Source organism: Peromyscus leucopus, chromosome 11 (assembly GCF_004664715.2).
Source record: "Peromyscus leucopus breed LL Stock chromosome 11, UCI_PerLeu_2.1, whole genome shotgun sequence".
Taxonomy (NCBI): Eukaryota; Metazoa; Chordata; class Mammalia; order Rodentia; family Cricetidae; genus Peromyscus; species Peromyscus leucopus.
The window spans coordinates 69,060,741-69,073,812 of record NC_051072.1 but is presented as its reverse complement, the minus strand read 5'-3'; the positions used below and the strand labels follow the sequence as shown (position 1 = coordinate 69,073,812).

Genomic DNA, 13,072 nt, shown 5'->3' with positions numbered 1-13,072 from the left:
TTTCTGAACTATGAAAAATGTTTATCTGTTTTCATCATAGGGATCACATTGTAATGAATATATTTACATCTCATTTCAAGAGAGCAGGAAAGATCAGTGAGCTCTCCTGGCAGCTCGGCTCCCCTCCCACTCAGTGCCGTGCACCCTTGAACCCACACTCTGCCACTGGCCTGTCTGTGAGGGTTCCCAGTACTTCCTGGGAGTTCCCTGTGCCTTGGGTGTCCAGACTGAAGGAAAGGCTCCACACCCACCAGCCTGCCTAGCTGCGTGTAGCTTAGGTAGTCCTCTAGTGGCCTGGTTTGAGGCCACTGACCTACAGGGTGGCTTAGCAGATGCTGTGCTGCACCCAAATTACTAAAAACTGTCAAGCAGGTGGGGCTCGCTTCAGAACTGTAGGGACCTGGGAACTTACAGACAGCAAAATGAAAGCACAGGATTACGGATGATTCCTGAAAGTGAGCTCTTGCCTCATCTAAGCCTGTCTGGGCCAGGGGGTGGGGGATGTATGTGAGAGAGGTTTTATTTTTAAAGATCTGGCTTTATTAATACGTTAAGGAAGCGTTCCCTTGGCAGTATGTGTTCTCACAGCTCCAACTCGGATCCCATAAAACATTCATACTCTGGAGGCTGTCACAGAGCTTGCCCCTCAGCGCATGCCCAGCTAGATGCCTCAAGAAGAGGTATCTCTCCTCCAAGGGTCACTAGGGTCCAAATGGCACGTTCAGGAAGAACCCAATCCAGCTCAGTTCCTGACTCAGTTCCTACTACTAGTTTCCAGCTTTGAAGTGCCATGGAGGAAGGGTTGGTAGGGGGTGGCGGTGGGTGGCTTCTGTCCACCCACCTGCCAGCGCACCAGTTCCAGGCAAGAGCAAACCATAAGTAGGTAGATCTCCAGGGAGGTACAGGAGGGAGCAAAGTCAAAATCCCTGGTGCTGATGTCCCAGCTCCTGCCCAGAGGCATCGAGGGGCAAGACCTAGAGTCCTGTGGCCCATCCAGACTCAAAAGTTTTGAGGAGTTCCCCCCTCCACCTCGTCCAGGTGTGCTAGGGAAGCCTTTGCAAAGTCTCCCCAGCTCAGCAAGCTCCCCACCTTTGCAGTTAGAGTCTAGGTGAGCTGACCTGTGAGGCCTACGGTGTCTGGAAATTGTGCCCCAAAGGCAAGGCAGCCTGCCCCATCCTCTGCCTTAGCTGTGCTCAGGGCTGCTGCCCTTGGAGTGGAATCACAAAGACGCCTGTCTGCCACCCAGGCTCCTGCCTTCCCCTCCGACACCATCCCACACAGCCTGGCCTTTTCATCTGCTTTACAAAAGTAATTCAGTGGTTTTGTAAGAAACAGACCAGCAGACTTAGTGCTGGGCCCTACAAGTCCCCTCTCCCTCTCAAAAGTCCAGATTCTAACAGTATTCAAGACAGAAATTGTTCAGGGGTTCTCTTGCTCTGAGGGTATAGTTCAAGTAACCAGACACATGGGTTTTGCTAAATTCTTTTATTTTTGTTTAAATTTTCACTTCAATTTTAATTCTTGAAGAACAGCCTTGACAACATATATCGCACTCATTATAAGAAGCAAAGGGTTATATCAAAAATTATTAGTATAGAATCACAGGAAATCTGGTTTGGAACCAGAAAAAATACAAAACAGATAGAGATAGATAGACACAGGACATTTTTATAATTATTGGGAAAATGTTATTTCCCCTAATCTTGTTCCTTTTTCTTTATGCGCATACGATGTTTAAATTTTACAAAAAAATGAAAATAAAGACTAGTATTTTACAAAATGAATAACAATGTTCAGTGTGTGTGTTTCTACATAGGATTCAGTCCACTTCCATATGAGTTGTTTTCTGTACAGAATATATCCACATCCATCCACAATAAATCCTGGAAGGTCCATTAGAGTCCTTCTATTTTATTAAATTTCTCATGGTCCTCTCTTCGAAAAATTTGTTTTCATTTTTTCACCAGACACGAGGTGCTTTTCTTTCCTCTCCAATGTACTTACATTATACATCAGACCCTAAATAAGTCTTTTTTCCCTCCTAGTTCTCAGCTCAGACTGCATTCCTGCAGCGTAGGCTGCTCTTGTCCCCAGCCCTCCTCCCCTCTGCCTGGCCTGCCTGGTCCATCATACCACATCCCCAAGGCTTTTGAGTCCTTGGTCTTGGTGAGTCCTCTTAGTCTCTAGGGGTTGGGGTACAGGGGCGGGTGGAAACCCCCCAGGTCTAGGAGCATTGGATGGACATGTAAGGCCAGTTGAAACTGCTCCCCGACAGCAGCATATCTCGGATGAGAGTTTCGATGGGGGTTTTACCTACCAAACGGACGAAGAAGAGCTGCTCGATGACCGAGGAGGACACTGTGCGAAGAGAGGGTAATCGCAGCAGCAGCTTGCCAAAGCGGCTGGGCTGGTTGGGGTATTGGCTCCTCACATATTCCTCCAGTGCACACTGCGATTTTTCCTGCAGGCTTTCGATGTGGGCAGCATCCGACAGGCCACAGGCATCTGCCAGAGCAGCCACAGGAAGGAGAGACAGGGAAAGGGGACAGAAGGTTAGGTTAGTGAGCAGTAAAGGCACTCGGCCATTAATGTTTTTGAGGAGGAAAGGAAAAAGAAGTAGAAGAAAAAGAAAATAAATCCTTCCCTCAGTATGCCTCTTTGCTCCCTTCTCTGACATTCTCTTTCCCCATCCACCATACAAATAAAAATAAATCCACCTCCCCATGCCTAGGGGAACATGAGAGAGACATACATATACACAGAAGTACAACCTGGCCACCCCTTTGTTTTCCTCTTTCACCTTTGGATTAAATAATGTACGATGGTGAATCCATGTTTGCTGTGGATAGCAACCTGTTCTCTCCTGTAGGGGAGAATCTTTCTGGTTGTGCTCATTAAAAGAAAGGCATTTGCCCCTTTCCCTCCTGATTTTGGGGTACTTGGGACCCCAGAAGAAATGTGCAGCTTTGGAAGCAGTTTTAAGAGGCTCCTTTGAGTCTCCTCTCAAATTGAAATGACCCCAACCAGCAAGCTCAAGGAGAAGCTAGTTTGTGTAGTGAATACACGTGGCGGGAGGTAAGGGATCACAAGCTGTGAGAACCGAGAATCAGATCAAGCCCATGCTATAGCAATACAGGATTTTAGATCAACTATATATGCAAGCAAGGACTGCGCAACAAATCCTCAGTGAGAGGGGACACTTCTCTCTGCTCCTTAGATCAAGAAATGGAAAACCGGTCACATCTCTGTAAGCTATACAATAATCAGGAGCAATGGCTCAGTTACTCCAGGCTGCAGAGAGGAAACATCTACAGTGAGCAGACACAAAGCTAGGCTAGAGGCAGCTGATACTTCTGCCTCCGAAGTGGGGGAGTGGGGAATTAGGGATGTATTTAGGGGGGAGATAGGTTTCCTGCAGCAGGACCTGAGGAAAAGGGACAAGGGACCTTCATGCAGTGATGGCAACTGGAAACCTTTGTGCTCATCTCAAACCAACCAAAGCCCTTTTTGGTCCTCTAAAAGTATTTCAAGAGAGCAGATTACCCTATATCCACCAACCAAGTCCCAGCCAAGGAAGTGGAGCACGGAATTAGAGAAACAGGGGGGAACTTCCCCTCACTCCCTATGCCTTTTTTTAAATATTAATAATACATATTTTAAAATCAGGGAGATCACAGAGGAACCCTTAGCCAGTCGGGAGGTTGACTAGATATCAAAGACATAGTTTGCCGATACATAGATGGAGGAAGGGACTTATGTCTGACACCACTGTAAAAGGACACTGTGTAATGGGGAAGTGAGACCACCAAGAAAACAAACTGTTCAAAACCAAATCTGTGCCCGCTGTTTCCATGCTGTGCACCCTTATAGTTCAAGAGCTGGAGTCACAAAGCTCTCTCCCACCTTCATCTACAAGGGCATGGCCTCAAGCAAATATATAAATAAAACTAGTGATAACTCAAGAACTTCGGAGGCAGTCTCCTTTGACCTCAGCTCCAGACTGGGTTCCTCTCAGATGTCTAATTACTCTATCCAGCTGGTGTAGTACACCCACACTGGTCTGAGTTAGGAAGCCAGGGAGATTATTCTGGCCTGCACCACCAGGACAGGAGCACTTGGGGCCTCACTGCTTAGAGAGGGGACTCTGAGATCTGTCCTTGGGCCTGCTTCCTAGCATAGCCTTGCTGAATGGCCATCAAACAGACTTGTATTTACATATATCTTGCATTGCATACATCTTCTGTCCCTCATGCCATGGCATAGTCTCAGCCACAGACAACACAATATGAGAAAGATCTACTGATATCCCAACAGATGTTTCCTTAAAGGTCCATATGACATGACCTCAGGTCAGTAAAACATTAGGGCCCCCAAGTTACAAGGTCACTTCCTCACTCCCACATAGGTGACTCCAAGAAGGAGAAGCCTGGACAGGGACACTAGGGTCCTGCACTGGCTGCTTCCACCTTTGAGATGGGATTTCTGTAGGTGGGTCTGCCTCACAGGGACCAGTCATCCAACAGGAGTCCTAGCTCTGGCCCAGTCTCACACACTCAGCAGCCCTTGACCCTGCAGCAGAATTCTCCCATCTGTGGACAGACAGTGTGTGCTTGAATCAATTGGTGGGTTATGGTGGTAAAGAGAGGTGAGCAGAGGGTGTAATTCAGTACATATTTGCCCTTGATGAGTTACATTCCAGATAAGAAAAGGAGACAGAATATACAAAATCCACGTCTCACTTTTTATATGGTAGTGTCAATGTGGGAACCTTCAATAATTCTTCTACAGTATATGGAAAAGAAATTATGTAAATAAATAACCATTACTGCTCAGGCCCTCCCGGCTTACCCTTTGTAGTGCAGAGAATGTATTTCATGTTGTGCATTCAGAAGAGTTTAGTGCTCAGGAAATATAGATGTAATCAGCTGCCATAACTAGAAATCAAAGTTATTATTGTGCTGAAAATGGATTTATTGTATTTATGTTAACTAGATGGCTCTTTTCGGAGTCAGTCTCATTTATTTGAAGGAATATTTAGGTATATGAATTAAAGAATTTTTTTAAAAGCAAGTTCAGGTCATGACCTAGTCTTTGGATGCTATCCAGAATATTAAGGATTAAACATACCATCCGGAGGCCAAATGTGAAAACCACCACGGGGGACCCCCATGCCAGCTTCAAATACTTGCCAAATCGAGCCACATTGGACAATATGTCTAAAACTGTCCTTTCCATCATTCTAAGTTTGCTTAAAAGTTGGATGACTTTGAGAAGGCTTCCCATGAATTCCCTTCTTCCCATGAATTCCCTTCTGGCTAGCAATCAAAACAAGTTTAGTCAAAAGTGGAAATGTTCTGTAAGGAAGGGAGGTGGGTGAATTACTACTGACAGTTCTATTTCCATTTTCAGATATTCTGCCTGCAATTTCCCAACAAAATATTGTTATTGTTCACTTCTCAGCACCCTTTGCACCTTGAAGACATGGTTCAAAAACTTATCTGGAAAACTTTTTTTCTTTTTAAAGAACTTTTCACAGGAATGCTTTAGGATGGAAAATTTATAAGTGAAGGCTGCATAATTCTGCAATGTTCCCTGAAGCCCTCACAATCCTAGGCCTCTCTCTGGGAACCCCTACAATCAGCAAAGTCGAAGGGATTCAAAGAACTTCAGAGACATCAGGAAGGGGAAGCGAGACCTTTCCTGAGAAAACCTCTGTCCAGCTCCAAGTCACACGTCTGCTGTAAGACACTTTGCTGGGTGAGGTTTTAAGCCCCTAGCTTCTCTTCACTGGCTCCATTCCTGATGGATTTGGCTAAAGCCATGGGTAGGAGAGCGCCAGCAAGGCCTAGGCCTGCCAGAGTCAAAGGATCCCGGTCGCTGCTTCCCAGGCTCTTTGTCACTTTTGAAAAACACATTTCCATCAAGAAGACTTATTAAGACAAAATGCATTCAAACACCGAGGAACCTGTTCAATAAATCTTCCATTTGTTTTAAGTTTTGCACCTTGCAAAGAATAACCGCCCCCCCCCCACTAGCAGACCTGCATTTGCGCTGAAAGTAAAGGGGTGGGAGCAGCCCAAGTCCATGGCTCCGGCCACCTTGCATACAAATGAGCTGCTCTTGTCTAAATAAATTATCTGCTGCTCTGATCGATATTAATACTACATTTGCCACATTACAATACTGTGCAAATTTAAGAGTCATTTAGATACAATGTAAATATGACTCTTCATGCATGGAAGTCAAGAAATAGTGATATATTATCCCATTGCTTACTGTTCAGCAAGGCTTTAGGAAAGAGATTTTTTGCCATCTCTGCTCAAAGATGGTTTTAATTTGGCTTTGGAGGGCCTGGCTCTAGGATAGATTTATTAGAATGGTTTATTTGTTCTCCTAATGGAGGAATTAAAAACAACAGTACCAATAGCAGTGGTAAAATCGCAGCTAACCTTACTCATAGTGGGCAAGGCCCAAGGCCCATCTAAGCAGCTCTGCCCCCACCAGAGTCCTTTCGGGCTTTGTTTGTATTTCCGCTGTTACCTGCTGTCCCTGGTGTTTATAATGTTTCCCTCTTGCAGGTTCCAATAATAAAAGGCGGGTAGTGTTCTCACACGCTCAGACCAGAGCCCTTCAAAGGCAACGTTAATGCACTTTCCTGGAAGTTAATTTGAACCATCTATCATAAGAGAGATTGTTAACATGCGTGCTACCACCGCCTACATTTAATTTGATATTTTTAAGGCATCCTTTTAAATTTCCAGTGTTCGTGTGTTTTGCATAGCTATGAAATTTATCTCCCGGCCCGCAGTCCTCTCATGCTTGCGGGCTTTACAGTATTGCTTTTGTTTTTTTATCATTCTTGTTTAGATCGAATCCGTTTTTTACGACCCTCAATAACCCCAGCAACTGCAAACATGAATGGTTTCCGATAAGGGAAAATCAGGCAGCAATAAAGCGGGATTATTTATGATTTATTTGTGCGTATTCTTCTCTTTCCGCCTCTGTCTGTGTCTCACTGTCGGGAAACTCATCCAAGGAGAGTGCCACACAGAGTAGGAAGCCACCTTCCCACGTTCTCTTCCTTCTCTATCGTTCCTCCCCCAGAAACGCTGAGCTCTGGCACACACACACACACACACACACACACACACACACACACACACAGCACACAGCACACACGCAGCCAGGCTATCCACAGTGTACTGCAGCTCCCCTCCCCAGGCCGTCGCCTCGGTCTAAGACCGCCCGCCCGGGGGTCCAGGCCATCAGGCCAGGCCGCCGGCCTCCCCGGAGCCTCCTCCGCTCCAGTAACGCGAAGCTCGCAAGATGGCAGCGGCGCGGCCCGCGACATCCACGTACAGGGGCTGCAGACCCTGGGCAGGCCTAAGGTGGGGTGAGGGCCGAGCCTCACGGCGACAGCGGCGGCCGCGGGAGATGCGGGAAGCGAGGCTCCCGCCGCACGGTGCCCGCGCCAGCTCCCGGCACAGCCTGCCCTCCCCGCGACCGCATCCTCACCTGACGTGAACAGCACGATGGCTTTGAGGCAGCTGTACTCGGCAGAGTCGACGTGCAGCGCCTTGAGCTTCTCCACCTGTTCCTGAAAGATGCGGATGTGGTCCATGAAGGCCACGACGCGGTCCGCGGACATGGGCGAAGCGTGGAGGCCCGCAGCGGCCAGCAGCGGCGCCACGTGCAGGGGCATGGAGCACTGGGCCGCGTTGAGCACGAACAGCTCGCTCCAGGTGAGGCGTAACAGAGACACCTGGTCGGTGATCTGCAGATCCGGGAAGAAGGGGATGTTGCGGGCCCACTCGACGGCGCTGAAGAGGAGGCGCGCGGCCAGCTCGCAGATGTTCTCGATGCCCATGATGTTGTTGGGCTGCATGCACTGGCTGCCATAACGAGACGTGGGGTAGGGCTCTGCGCGCAGCAGCAGCGAGATGTAGCCGGACAGGTAGCAGTGGCCATTGAGGGGGTCCCCGTTTGTGAGTGCGTACTGGCCTGGATTGGGCTGGGTTGGAGGCATTCTTCCTCGCTGAACCGCTGACAAAAAGAAAGAGAGAAAAGAGGCAATGTGCATCCAGGGGGCTTGTGAACATCGCCCGAGCCGCAGCGCGCACCCAACGCAATGCAGTTCTTTCCGGCAGTCACACGCATCTTCTCCTGCTGGCTCTCACTCACAGACCACATTGCCAGGAGATCTGGGCAGATCTGGGGTGAAGCCCTCTGCCTTCACCGGCTCGATGTGTTCATCCATAGCCTGCACCCCTGGCTACTTCAGCCAGGAAAGAAGTAGGCCTGACTTCAAGGCCCCTACCTCTGTCTGGCCAAGAAAGTACCACCCAACCCCCCAGTTACTAAGAAGCAACACACAGATAAATGAAACCCCATTCATCCTTCCAGAATGATACAAATCGAAATTAAAAAAAAAAAAAAAAAAAAAAGTGAAACCCGAGAAAGGCTGTAGTACCAGGCACAAGCCTTAATGCACTCTTCACTTGCAAAGCAGCACCGTTCGGTGCATAAAATGTTCCCATAATCTCTAAAGTGCTACAGAATTATCTTTAAAAGAGATACAAGTTGCATATCTTACTGACCACTTACAACTTTTGACCAGAGAGTAAGCATCCCACAACCCCTCCCATCTCCCCGCTCCTGCTCGCCCCATACAAAGTTCTCACTATAAAAAGCAACAGAAATTTGAAATATTTCAAGAAAAAGTTGAACTTACAGTAGCCAAACATTATTGAAAAAAGTAGCAAATATAATTAATGTCTGTCCTGCGCGGTGCCACTGCAGCCAGCTTTTGCCCAGTGAATGCACGAGCTTGCAACTGCAAAAACACTGGATTCATTAACCATCTGAATGCAAAACGTAAGCATGCTGTGAGTTCTTAAAGCTGACCAAAGTTTTTTTTTTTTTTTATGTGTATGTTTTACTTCGACAGCGCCAGCATTTTAAATTGCCATGTAAACAAAGACAACTTTAGGGAAAGTTAGGGCTTCTGAACTCTCCCTCCCACCCACAACAAATTAGTAGAGATAGGTCCATGTCCACAGAGCTCTCCTATTTCAGGTTGGGCACTGTTTTCTTTGGTTCTAATTCCAAGGAGAGTTCCAGTGCAATTTACGTTCTTGAAACACAATGGTGAGAATACTTTTTCTAATTATAGTTTTGAACTTGGCAGTTATTTTTCAATTAAATGAGATCACAATTCAAAGTTGTTTTTTCCCCCCCAGATGCCTACAGAATCTCCCTGGAGCTAGAATGAAGTCGTCATATTTGCCTTCTCCTTGAGATCTGAAGGAATTCAATTTATTTTCTTGTGACATATAAAATATAATTTTGAAGTCAATTACAAGAAGAAGTAATCTACATTTTGCAAAATTGACTGGTTCACTAATTTGACTATAAGATATCTTTAATGGTTGTCAGGAGATAAACTTTAACTATAAACCGCTAAATATATTTGTAAGAAAAGTGCTCCATCTCATGCCACATGAACATGAAGCATATCCAAATTCAACATCAAAAGTTGTGTTTAATAAAAAAAAAAACCCACACAACACATCGATTAAATGACGCAGAAGCCCGTGCCAGCTGCAGTCTGTGCATTAAAGCCAAATCAGAAGGCTCGGTAAATGCCGTTGTAAATTGTAATTTGTATGCAGTATTTAAGCAGAGGGTGGGGTTTGATGAAGAAATAAAATGAGTACCAAGCTCTAAAAATGACAATACTATGAAGACAGGGTTCAGTCTCAAACTTTCCTTTCAAAGTAGTGGGGTGAAAACAAGGCCACAGCTCGGGAGGAGGCGGCCCCAGATCCCAGAAGAGGAGAGGGAACCAGTGAACAGGCCAGAACCCCCTCCCCCTAATTAGACCTACAAGTGCAATAAATCTCACTCCTCTTTTTCCAAGCTAAGCTTCCTAAAGGATGATGGCTGCAATGAATCTGCGGCTCAGTGTCCTCCAGCCCCAGCCCTCTCCCATTCCAAATAAAGGGCAGGGTGAGGTGGAGGGGAAAGTGAAATGAAGAAAACAAAAACATAAACAACCAACACGGAACACAGTTTTCTGCGAGAAATAAGCACCCCTGCCCAAGTTCATGCCAACACAGCCCCAAGCATCCTCACACACAGGCGGGAGCGAGACACACGGAGCACATCCAACAGAGGAAGGGAGGGGATTTTTAAACCACAGCTCACGATCCCAGGGACACAATCCTGAGCAGGCAGCGGGAGGGGTGGAGGAGCCGGGGAGAGGAGCGCAGGCCGGGAGGGGGAGGCAGCGGCAGCGAGCTGGAAGGGGGGGGGGGACGCTGGGGGAGGAAGGCAGCGAGGATTGGGAAGCCCGGACCGGCTGGGACCACAGGAGCCCCATCCCACAGCCACAACCACCCGGGCGAGGGAGAAAGAAAGAGCAGGGAGGCGGGCGAAGCGCAGGGAGAGAAGCAGAGAAGAAATATTCACCTTCCCGCCTCATGCCCACTTTGAGGCACTTCTTGAGGCGGCAGTATTGGCACTGGTTGCGATGGTGCTGGTCGATGGGACAGTTCCTGTTGGCACGGCATGTGTAAGTTAAGTTCCTGCGGACGCTCCTCTTGAAGAAACTTTTGCAGCCCTCGCAGGTGAATTGGCCGTAGTGCTTGCCGCTCGACTTGTCCCCGCACACCACGCACTCGATGTGCTGCTGGCTCTGGCCCGAACCGGGCGGGCCCTGGCCCTTGTCCCCCGCCGTGCCGGGGGTGGCGGGCGCTCCGGGCTGGCCCGGGGTCTGCGGCGTGTGCGGCGCACCGGAGCCCGCTTGCTGCTGCTCGCCGCCGCCGCCGCCGCGGGCTGCCTGCGCTGCGGGGTTGGGGCCGCCGGGGTTGCCCCGGCCACGTCGTCCTGCGGATCTCGCCAGCTGCTAACTACCATTGCCATATCTTTGGGCCCGGGGAGCGCTGGGGGGAGCCGAGCTGCTCGCCGAGGGCCGCGGGGCGCGCGGGCGCGCTGGGAGGGGAAGGGGAAGGGAAGGGGGAGGGGGAGGGGGCGGGGGCCCACCGGGCGCCCCGGGGTCGCCGGAGCCGAGCCCGAGCCGGGCACCGGCCTCTGCCTGCGCCGCCGCCGCTGCCGCCGCCGTTACTGCCTCGGCCGCCCCGCTGCTGCTGCGCGCCCGCCCGCCCTGCTGGCGTTTTGTTGTGGTTCCTGCTGTTTTCTTTCTCTCTTTTTGCAGCCCCCCCAGGCTCTCAGGCTCCCCCCCAACACCCCTGCTCCCCTCGCCCGCTCCCCCCGCGCTCCGTTCCTGGGGGGGCCGCGCTCTTTCTCCCCCTCCCCACCCCCCGGCGAGCGAGCTCCCTTCTCTCGCTTTTTTCTTCTTCCCCAAGTTGCAAAATCAGAAATGGCACAGGCGGCAGCCGGGAGCGGCGCGGGCGCAGCGCCGGGGGCGGCGGGCATGGGCCACGGCGCGCGCACACACTCGCCCTCCGCCTCGCCCGCACCCCCGCGCACACACACACTCGCACACACACTCGCTCACCCGCGCCGGGCGCCCGCCCGCCCGCCCGCCGGCCGCTCGGGCTACGCGCAGCGCGCGGGCTGAGCCGACATAGAGGAAGCGGCGAGGGCGGCGGCGGCGGCGGCGGCGGCGGCGGCAGAGGAGGAGGTCGCGGCTGCAGGCGCCGCTGGAGGAGCCGCCTCGGCTGCTGCTGCTGCTGCGAGCGCCGCTGGAGGAGCCGGGGCCCGGGCCGGAGTCCGAGCTGGAGTCGGGGCCGCAGCCCGAGCGCGAGCCGAGGCCGGGGCTGCCCGCGCCGCCGCCGCCGCCGCTGTCCCGGCGGGAGCCCTCGCCCGGCTTCAAGAGTGCGGGGAGCGGGGAGAGCCGAGCAGGATGCGGGGCGAAGATGCCGGCGACGATCAGGGAGCTCGGGTGTCGGGGGGCCAGGTCCAGGGCCGGACGCAGCCAGCCATTCAGGAAGGCAGCGCTGGAGAGCGGGAGGCAGCCGGCAAGGATGATCACACACTTTGCTCTTTTTGTTGTGCGGGTGGCGCCGGGTTCTCTCTGCCTTCTTCTTTCGGGAGGTGACGGAAGGGGGAGAAAAATACGAGATAATTCACGCCGGCGACGAATTCACAGCGAAATAGCAAAAAATAAAAATCAGAAGAAAATACTTGAGAAAAAAAGGAAAAAGAGAAAGCGAGAGAGACATCCAAAGTAGGTCGAATAAATAATCCTCTTCTTTTCCTCTTTCTTGCTTCTTCTGCTTCTTCTGCTATAACACACAGAGCTAGTTAAAAAAACCCTGGAGATCGCCCAAAAATGTTCTTTTTTTAGTATTTTAAATAAGTGCTCTTCAGCCGGGAACCAACACCCTCCCTCCAAAAAAAATCATATATGTATAAAATAACGATAAGAAGAATACGCAGGGGGTGCCTCCTCCTCCTTTTTTTTTTTTTCAAGTTTAGTCTCTCTTCTGCAGGCAAGGAGTGAAAGAGAAAAGGAGGAGGAGGGAGAGAAAGAGAAAGGGGGACAACTAGTAGACTGTGTAAGAAAATGAAAGGGGAGAGACAGGGCAAGAGGAGAGTGGGTGAGAGAGAGGAGGGAGAGGGGCAGAGGAGAGGAGAGGAGAGGAGAGGAGGAGAGGAGAGGAGAGGAGAGGAGGAGAGGGGAAGAGGAGAGGAGAGGAGGAGAGGAGAGGAGGAGAGGAGAGGAGAGGGACCACAAAATTGAAGGCGTTTAAACGGGAGGACACTCAGAGCAATGTTTCCGAAAGGGGGATCTGCGCGAATGTCTGTATATAGTGAACTTTGACACTACTATTGAAACTGACACGTTTCTATGGAGATCGCTGCCTTATATGGAGCTCGTGTCAAGGAGCCAAGAGAAGGGCTGCTGGCAACTGATAATCAAAGGCGACTGACTGGTCAGAGCCCTGAATGGGGGGAGAGAAAATGGGAGGCTAAGGTTAGCCAAGCCTCCTGCACGCCATTGGCTGGAAGGCCCTTCCCCCTCCCCCCGGCTACCTACAGTCTGGGATGTCGAGGGGAGGCGGAGAGCGGTGAGGGAGGGTGTGCTTCTGACAAGCGCAATTTACAT

At 50.5% G+C, this 13,072-nt stretch overlaps 1 protein-coding gene across 1 annotated transcript; it reads right to left on the bottom strand.

Annotated features, from left to right (window-relative positions):
* Window positions 1–1,470: 1,470 nt before the first annotated feature.
* Window positions 1,471–11,005, bottom strand: Nr2f1 (nuclear receptor subfamily 2 group F member 1). Its single transcript, XM_028875624.1, is given in 4 exon segments — window positions 1,471–2,505; window positions 7,516–8,043; window positions 10,471–10,875; window positions 10,878–11,005. Coding segments are annotated over 4 exon segments (1,260 nt in total). The 5' UTR covers window positions 10,924–11,005; the 3' UTR covers window positions 1,471–2,224.
* Between the last annotated feature and the right edge of the window lie 2,067 nt (window positions 11,006–13,072).